This window comes from Salvelinus alpinus, chromosome 3 (genome assembly GCF_045679555.1).
Source record: "Salvelinus alpinus chromosome 3, SLU_Salpinus.1, whole genome shotgun sequence".
NCBI classification, from domain to species: domain Eukaryota; kingdom Metazoa; phylum Chordata; class Actinopteri; order Salmoniformes; family Salmonidae; genus Salvelinus; species Salvelinus alpinus.
The window spans coordinates 105,541,815-105,551,297 of NC_092088.1; the positions used below are offsets into that span (position 1 = coordinate 105,541,815).

The window sequence follows — 9,483 nt, forward strand, 5'->3', positions numbered from 1 at the left end:
ACATGTCTAGATTAGGAAGGTTTCTCCCAGGGGACAGAAGGACATGTCTAGGTTAGGAAGGTTTCTCCCAGGGGACAGAAGGACATGTCTAGATTAGGAAGGTTCCTCCCAGGGGACAGAAGGACATGTCTAGATTAGGAAGGTTTCTCCCAGGGGACAGAAGGACATGTCTAGGTTAGGAAGGTTTCTCCCAGGGGACAGAAGGACATGTCTAGATTAGGAAGGTGTCTCCCAGGGGACAGAAGGACATGTCTAGATTAGGAAGGTTTCTCCCAGGGGACAGAAGGACATGTCTAGGTTAGGAAGGTTTCTCCCAGGGGACAGAAGGACATGTCTAGATTAGGTTTCTCCCAGGGGACAGAAGGACATGTCTAGTTTAGGAAGGTTTCTCCCATGGGACAGAAGGACATGTCTAGATTAGGAAGGTTTCTCCCAGGGGACAGAAGGACATGTCTAGGTTAGGAAGGTTTCTCCCATGGGACAGAAGGACATGTCTAGGTTAGGAAGGTTTCTCCCATGGGACAGAAGGACATGTCTAGATTAGGAAGGTTTCTCCCATGGGACAGAAGGACATGTCTAGGTTAGAAAGGTTTCTCCCAGGGGACAGAAGGACATGCCTAGGTTAGGAAGGTTTCTCCCAGGGGACAGAAGGACATGTCTAGGTTAGGAAGGTTTCTCCCAGGGGACAGAAGGACATAACTAGATTAGGTTTCTCCCAGGGGACAGAAGGACATGTCTAGGTTAGGAAGGTTTCTCCCAGGGGACAGAAGGACATGTCTAGGTTAGGAAGGTTTCTCCCAGGGGACAGAAGGACATGTCTAGGTTATGAAGGTTTCTCCCAGGGGACAGAAGGACATGTCTAGGTTAGGAAGGTTTCTCCCAGGGGACAGAAGGACATGTCTAGGTTAGGAAGGTTTCTCCCAGGGGACAGAAGGACATGTCTAGGTTTGTAAGGTTTCTCCCAGGGGACAGAAAGACATGTCTAGATTAGGAAGGTTTCTCCCAGGGGACAGAAGCACATGTCTAGATTAGGTTCCTCCCAGGGGACAGAAGGACATGTCTAGGTTAGGAAGGTTTCTCCCAGGGGACAGAAGAACATGTCTAGATTAGGTTCCTCCCAGGGGACAGAAGGACATGTCTAGGTTAGGAAGGTTTCTCCCAGGGGACAGAAGGACATGTCTAGATTAGGAAGGTTTCTCCCAGGGGACAGAAGGACATGTCTAGATTAGGAAGGTTTCTCCCAGGGGACAGAAGGACATGTCTAGATTAGAAGGTTTCTCCCAGGGGACAGAAGGACATGTCTAGGTTAGGAAGGTTTCTCCCAGGGGACAGAAGGACATGTCTAGGTTAGGAAGGTTTCTCCCAGGGGACAGAAGGACATGTCTAGATTAGGAAGGTTTCTCCCAGGGGACAGAAGGACATGTCTAGATTAGGAAGGTTCCTCCCAGGGGACAGAAGGACATGTCTACGTATATGAATATTCGCCCTACTTAATCAGCCATGTTCCACACTCTGTTTCAGGGTTTATGTTATTACATTGTTCTGCCTCTTGGATGATATTCTGTATATATCAGATCAGTTGTCTTTTATCACCGTGTATACGTAAACACCAACACTCACTTCCCTGATCACTACTGTCCTCTGGTGTGGCAGCCAGCCCTCATAAAGCGAGTCTCATTACAACAACACATGTCCATTTATGGTCCTGGAGACACTGGTTCTGTGGATGGTTTGGAGGTCAAGGAAATTAGACATGAAATGCACAGCATTCCTCCTTTCCTCTCCCTCTGCCTCCCTCTCCCCTTCCTCTCTCCTTCCCCTCCCTCTCTCCTTCCCTTCCTCTCCTCTAGAGGGAGAAGGTGTCAGAGTGGAGTGTTGCCTGGTAAATAAGTCTTTTTTTGGTGGCAGGATAGTCATCCTCCTCTCTCCTTCCCCTCCTAATCGCTCCTCTCTCCTTCACCCTCCTAATCGCTCCTCTCTCCTTCCCCTCCTAATCGCTCCTCTCTCCTTCCCCTCCTAATCCCTCCTCTCTACTTCCCTTCTTCCTCTCTCCTAATCCCTCCTCCCTCCTAATCCCTCCTCCCTCCCCTTCCCCTCCTCCTCCCTCCCCTTCCCCTCCTCCTCCCTCCCCTCCCCTCCTCCTCCCTCCCCTCCTCCTCCCTCCCCTTCCCCTCCTCCTCTCTCCTAATCCCTCCTCTCTCCTTCCCTCTCCTCCCTCCTAATCCCTCCTCCCTCCCCTTCCTCTCCTCTAGTTGAAGGTGTCAGAGTGTTATCTGGTAAATAAGTCTGTTTTGGTGGCAGGATAGTCATCCTCCTCTCTCCTTCCCCTCCTAATCGCTCCTCTCTCCTTCCCCTCCTAATCCCTCCTCTCTCTTTCCCCTCCCCTCCTCTCTCCTTCCCTCTCCTCCCTCCCCTTCCCTCTCCTCCCTCCCCTTCCTCTCCTCTAGTTGAAGGTGTCAGAGTGTTATCTGGTAAATAAGTCTGTTTTGGTGGCAGGATAGTCATCCTCCTCTCTCCTTCCCCTCCTAATCGCTCCTCTCTCCTTCCCCTCCTAATCCCTCCTCTCTCTTTCCCCTCCCCTCCTCTCTCCTTCCCCTCCTCTCTCCTTCCCTCTCCTCCCTCCCCTTCCTCTCCTCTAGTTGGAGAAGGTGTCAGAGTGTTATCTGGTAAATAAATCTGTTTGGGTGGCAGGATGGTGATCCCCCTCCAGTACTTAGCGAAGGAAAGCATGGGGCTTGTGGACAGGTGCTGGGTAGAGAGGGTGTCAGGCTGTCAGAGTTAAGAACTTCCGACCACAGAGCTTTAACATCTGGCTACAATTAAAATCTGTCAAGAAGAGGATATTCTTTCTCTCACTCTCTCCTTGCCGCTCTCTGTGTCTCTCTGTGTCTCTCTGTGTCTCTCTGTGTCTCTCTGTGTCTCTGTTCCTTCTCTCCTGCACACTGGAGGAGCAGTTCAGTTTCATCATATCCTGTTGTGTCAGTTTGACTGAATATTGTGAGAATATTACTAGGCCAGGTTGACTCCATCAGTCCTCCACAGTAGAAACCCTGCAGCCCTGCCAGGGCTTGTTTCTTCATTATTAACCCCCCCACCCCCCCTCTTTGGAGGACAGATGTCTTTGTTTTTTTAAAGCTTTTCTGCTACATATACATACATGTTACATACATGGTACTTTTATATAACGCAGTCACATAACAAATCATTACAGAACATCAGCTCTTTAATCCCACCCCTCAGCCACTCTCAGCCCGTCCCACCTATCACCATAGACCTCAGCTCTTTAATCCCACCCCTCAGCCACTCTCAGCCCATCCCACCTATCACCATAGACCTCAGCTCTTTAATCCCACCCCTCAGCCACTCTCAGCCCATCCCACCTATCACCATAGACCTCAGCTCTTTAATCCCACCCCTCAGCCCATCCCACCTATCACCATAGACCTCGTTTGGTTTCCTTGTGCCAGATATTTTTCCATTGTGCTGTGATGTTTTACATACATTTTTAACCTTTCTAATCCTATATTATCAACAGATTGTGAGCTAAAGATAAAAACCTTTCCTACCAGTATTATTATATTATTTATTGACTGACTAGTGTTTTCCATATCACCCAACACTGCTATTTGTAAGGTTAATTTTAAGTGCATGTTGTGATTCTTTTTTAACCGTTCCTGAACCTGTGACCAGAAACAAGCTACATAGAGACAATACCAGAATAAATGATCTGTTGATTATGTCTCTTCGCAGCAAAATCTACAGAGCTGAGATTGTTGTATGCCCCATATATATATATATATATATAGCATTCTATTGGTGGCAAGAATTTATATAATTATTTAAATAGAAAAACTAAGTGTTGAATCAAGTGTAGTTTTTTTGTACCTGTTCATAAACCATCTGCCATGGAATTGATACATCAAAATCTCCCATTTATTTTGCATCCTGTACGGTGTCCTCAGATGAAACTGGTATATTTCTCTATTTATGCCATTTCCTTTTCCATCACAGTTCCTTTCAGCCAATTTGTATCTTTAATATATAGCAGGCAAACAAGTTCCCTACCTTCTCCCTTCTCCACTTGTCGCCTCCATTTTTGTGGTAGTGCTGCAATCAGTTGGTTGTAAGTTTGGATTGAGAAGATATTCCTTAATATATATATTTTTTTTAATCCATAACATTTTTGTAATATTTGTTTAAACTTTTCTGGAGTTTAAACAGAGAAGTTGACCCAGATGACCCAGATGTATATCTGACCCAGATGTAAACGGTAGCTGACTGCGTCGTTTGACTGCTGTGTGACGTTGTGTTTCTGCGATACAGACTGAAGAAGGCAGAGGAGTGCTTCAGACAAGCCAAGGAGAAGGCGACCTACAGTGTCAAACCCAAGCATGCCTCGGGAATCGTAAGTGATCAACCTCACAATATAATTTGCCACTTTATATACGATGACGTTGATGTGATTCTTACTCACCGTTAAAACCTGAAGAAAGCTTTTCTGACAATTTAACTTATTGCTTTTTTTCCCCCAGAAAGCCAAGCTGGGCATGAAGATTTAAGATTGGTGGACGTCTATTTTACTGTGGAGCGAGAGAGACGAGGAACAACCAAGTCGGACTGCATGTACTACTACCGATGAATCACTTAGGCTTTAGAACGAGAACCAAATGACACACTATTCCCTATGTAGGGCACTACTTTAGACCAGGGTCCATAGGGCACATAGGGCTCTGGTCTAAAGTAGTGCACTACATAGGGTATAGGGTGCCATGTGGGACATAAGATACTACTTTTATTTTTGACTCCAAGCAGCTGTCAGTCTGTCCGTCTCCCGTCCTCCTGCCTGCTCTATGGGACCGACTCTGCAGGCTTCTGTTATTAGCTCGTCAGACACACACACATCAACATCCAATCAGAAAGAAGAGGGAAACACCATGGGGTCAGAGGTCAGAGGATGTCATTATACCAGAACTATATAGGATGTCTTCCACAGGGACATACTAAAGGATACCTACTGTAGAGGTACCTGGACTCACCTTCTCCACAGTCCTACCCCCTACTGTAGAGATACCTGGAGCCACCTTCTCCACAGTCCTACCCCCTACTGTAGAGATACCTGGAGCCATCTTCTCCACAGTCCTACCCCCTACTGTAGAGATACCTGGAGCCACCTTCTCCACAGTCCTACCCCCTACTGTAGAGATACCTGGAGCCATCTTCTCCACAGTCCTACCCCCTACTGTAGAGATACCTGGAGCCACCTTCTCCACAGTCCTACCCCCTACTGTAGAGGTACCTGGAGCCACCTTCTCCACAGTCCTACCCCCTACTGTAGAGATACCTGGAGCCATCTTCTCCACAGTCCTACCACCTACTGTAGAGGTACCTGGAGCCATCTTCTCTACAGTCCTACCCCCTACTGTAGAGGTACCTGGAGCCATCTTCTCCACAGTCCTACCCCCTACTGTAGAGATACCTGGAGCCATCTTCTCCACAGTCCTACCCCCTACTGTAGAGATACCTGGAGCCACCTTCTCCACAGTCCTACCCCCTACTGTAGAGGTACCTGGAGCCATCTTCTCCACAGTCCTACCCCCTACTGTAGAGATACCTGGAGCCACCTTCTCCACAGTCCTACCCCCCTACAGTACTGACCTGAAATGCCAAACATGTTGCCTATTCAAGCTTACTGTATACCCATGACGAGATGTGTGTTTTCCAAAGCAATATAAATGTGTATTAGGCTGAAACAGTGATTGTATATTAAAACACAACCTCATTGGACTGTGAGAGAGGAGACGTGTGAAGAGGAACACAGCAGAAGGAAAACGAACACAGCCGTTGTCCAGGATTCATCCCAAATGGCTCCCTATTCCCTATATAGTACACTACTGTTGATCAGGGCCCATGCACCCTATTCCCTATTATAGTACACTACTGTTGAACAGGGCCCATGCACCCTATTCCCTATATAGTACACTACTGTTGAACAGGGCCCATGCACCCTATTCCCTATATAGTGCACTACTGTTGAACAGGGCCCATGCACCCTATTCCCTACATAGTACACTACTGTTGAACAGGGCCCATGCACCCTATTCCCTATATAGTACACTACTGTTGAACAGGGCCCATGCACCCTATTCCCTATATAGTGCACTACTGTTGAACAGGGTTCATGCACCCTATTCCCTATATAGTATACTACTGTTGATCAGGGCCCATGCACCCTATTCCCTATATAGTGCACTACTTTTGACCAGGACCTATGCACTATATAGTGTTCTATTTGGGATGCAGCCTCTGACAGACAGGTCACGGTACCATCAACACGTTGATGTTCGGTGTTATTGGGGTTTTAGGCCGTTGATCTCATAGAGAGTCATTCACCCTTTTTAATCCCAAACGGATGGCAGCAACCAGTCACCTGAATGTTCTCAACACGTATTTGAAATGAAACGTGGTATTGGAGGGAGGGGGGGGGGGGGGGTAAAAAAACGAAGGAGTGTTACCCACGTTCTTCAGTCCAAGTCAATAATGGATCAGCTGGGTGTTCTCACAGCAACATAATAACCTTGAATAATGGGTCTGTGTCCCAAACTGCTCCCTATTCCCTATTTAGTACCTTACTTTGGATTAGGGCCCATAGTAGTGGTCTATATAGGGAGCCGTTTGGCATACAGCCAACGTTGAGCTCAACTTAGATTGTGTCCGGCAGAGAAGAGCTCTCTGTATCCTTCCTGACCAGTAGAGAGGTTCACCCACGGCAGAGAAGAGCTCTCTGTATCCTTCCTGACCAGTAGAGCGGTTCACCCACGGCAGAGAAGAGCTCTCTGTATCCTTCCTGACCAGTAGAGAGGTTCACCCATGGCAGAGAAGAGCTCTCTGTATCCTTCCTGACCAGTAGAGAGGTTCACCCACTGAAGAGAAGAGCTCTCTGTATCCTTCCTGACCAGTAGAGCGATTCACCCACGGCAGAGAAGAGCTCTCTGTATCCTTCCTGACCAGTAGAGAGGTTCACCCACTGAAGAGAAGAGCTCTCTGTATCCTTCCTGACCAGTAGAGAGGTTCACCCACGGCAGAGAAGAGCTCTCTGTATCCTTCCTGACCAGTAGAGAGGTTCACCCACGGCAGAGAAGAGCTCTCTGTATCCTTCCTGACCAGTAGAGAGGTTCACCCACTGAAGCTCTCATCTGATCCCTGTTCACTCGGTCTAGAAGACCAGCTGTAGAATAGACTTCTGGCATGTTTTACTCACTTCACAAAAAAAACATCACTTCAAAGACATATTTCTACTCTTATCGAGGAGAAAATAAACGACAATTCTGTTGTAAAAACTGTAAATGTATAAGTTATTCCCTTTTCACTGATCTGAAGTGATGCCATGTGGGTTCGGTAAGAAGACATTTCTAATGTGAGGACAGAGAGGGTTATGGGAAATGTAGTGTGTTGGTTTGATACACATTTGTTAATGTAAAGACAGTGAACAGTCCTAAAGGAATGTTCATTTACATTGAAAAAGTGCATTCAAATAATTGACTCGATTACTAAAAAATAATATATTTAAAATGCTTTTATCAATGTAAAGTAGTATTGTATTCTTTATGTAACATATTTTTGTAAAGATTTTATTTTCTGTCCCCCCAGCATGTTAAATTATCATCCTGGAGTTGTTGGATAAGGTTTATTATTGTAAAATGTTGTTAGTATCTCACTGGATCTCTGCTTGTTTCTGGGAGCAGCAATGTCATTTATCTACAATAAAAATGAATAAATTCAGCTGTTTTTGTGGTTTGCAAGTTGATTCTCTTTTGAAGGCGTTATAATCAGAAACGTGTCCTGTACGTACGTAATACGAGGCTTCACACTGAGTGGTGTTGTTGATGCTGTAACTTTTATCTTAACTTTTCACAATTCTGACAAAACAAAACACAATGAAAACACACAAAAAAAACAATCAAGATAAACTTGTTTCAACTCCGGTATAGATTTAGTATATCATTTATTAATTTATGTAAATATAAATGTTATTGTAATGTAACATTGTAGTGATATAATCTCTCTAAATCGAATAATAATGTGATATTTATTTGTACAGAATGATATGTTGCTTGTGGAACCCCAGGTAGGCTGTTGATGCAGTAGGACCTTCTACTAACCCAGTCAGTCTCTCCAACCTCCTACCCTCTGTGGAACCCCCGGTAGGCTGTTGATGCAGTAGGTCTACTACTAACCCAGTCAGTCTCTCCAACAACCTCCTACCCTCTGTGGAACCCCCGGTAGGCTGTTGATGCAGTAGGTCTACTACTAACCCAGTCAGTCTCTCCAACAACCTCCTACCCTCTGTGGAACCCCCGGTAGGCTGTTGATGCAGTAGGTCTACTACTAACCCAGTCAGTCTCTCCAACAACCTCCTACCCTCTGTGGAACCCCCGGTAGGCTGTTGATGCAGTAGGTCTACTACTAACCCAGTCAGTCTCTCCCAACCTCCTACCCTCTGTGGAACCCCAGGTAGGCTGTTGATGCAGTAGGACCTTCTACTAACCCAGTCAGTCTCTATCCAACAACCTCCTACCCTCTGTGGAACCCCCGGTAGGCTGTTGATGCAGTAGGACCTTCTACTAACCCAGTCAGTCTCTCCAACCTCCTACCCTCTGTGGAACCCCAGGTAGGCTGTTGATGCAGTAGGACCTTCTACTAACCCAGTCAGTCTCTCCAACCTCCTACCCTCTGTGGAACCCCCGGTAGGCTGTTGATGCAGTAGGACCTTCTACTAACCCAGTCAGTCTCTCCAACAACCTCCTACCCTCTGTGGAACCCCAGGTAGGCTGTTGATGCAGTAGGACCTTCTACTAACCCAGTCAGTCTCTCCAACCTCCTACCCTCTGTGGAACCCCCGGTAGGCTGTTGATGCAGTAGGACCTTCTACTAACCCAGTCAGTCTCTATTCAACAACCTCCTACCCTCTGTGGAACCCCCGGTAGGCTGTTGATGCAGTAGGACCTTCTACTAACCCAGTCAGTCTCTCCAACAACCTCCTACCCTCTGTGGAACCCCAGGTAGGCTGTTGATGCAGTAGGCCCTTCTACTAACCCAGTCAGTCTCTATCAACAACCTCCTACCCTCTGTGGAACCCCAGGTAGGCTGTTGATGCAGTAGGTCTACTAACCCAGTCAGTCTCTCCAACCTCCTACCCTCTGTGGAACCCCCGGTAGGCTGTTGATGCAGTAGGACCTTCTACTAACCCAGTCAGTCTCTCCAACCTCCTACCCTCTGTGGAACCCCCGGTAGGCTGTTGATGCAGTAGGACCTTCTACTAACCCAGTCAGTCTCTCCAACAACCTCCTACCATCTGTGGAACCCCAGGTAGGCTGTTGATGCAGTAGGACCTTCTACTAACCCAGTCAGTCTCTATTCAACAACCTCCTACCCTCTGTGGAACCCCCGGTAGGCTGTTGATGCAGTAGGACCTTCTACTAACAC

General features: G+C 47.0%; 1 protein-coding gene across 2 annotated transcripts in view; it reads left to right on the forward strand.

Moving 5' to 3' along the window:
- LOC139571657 (formin-2-like) overlaps positions 1 to 7,779 on the forward strand; it is a 222,217-nt gene extending 214,438 nt beyond the window's left edge. For both annotated transcript variants that reach the window (XM_071394730.1, XM_071394731.1), the window contains 2 exons: positions 4,324 to 4,405; positions 4,533 to 7,779. In XM_071394730.1, the coding sequence (XP_071250831.1) occupies positions 4,324 to 4,405; positions 4,533 to 4,559 (109 nt within the window). In that variant the 3' untranslated portion in view covers positions 4,560 to 7,779. The remainder of the gene's footprint in view (positions 1 to 4,323; positions 4,406 to 4,532) is intronic.
- Positions 7,780 to 9,483: the final 1,704 nt, after the last annotated feature.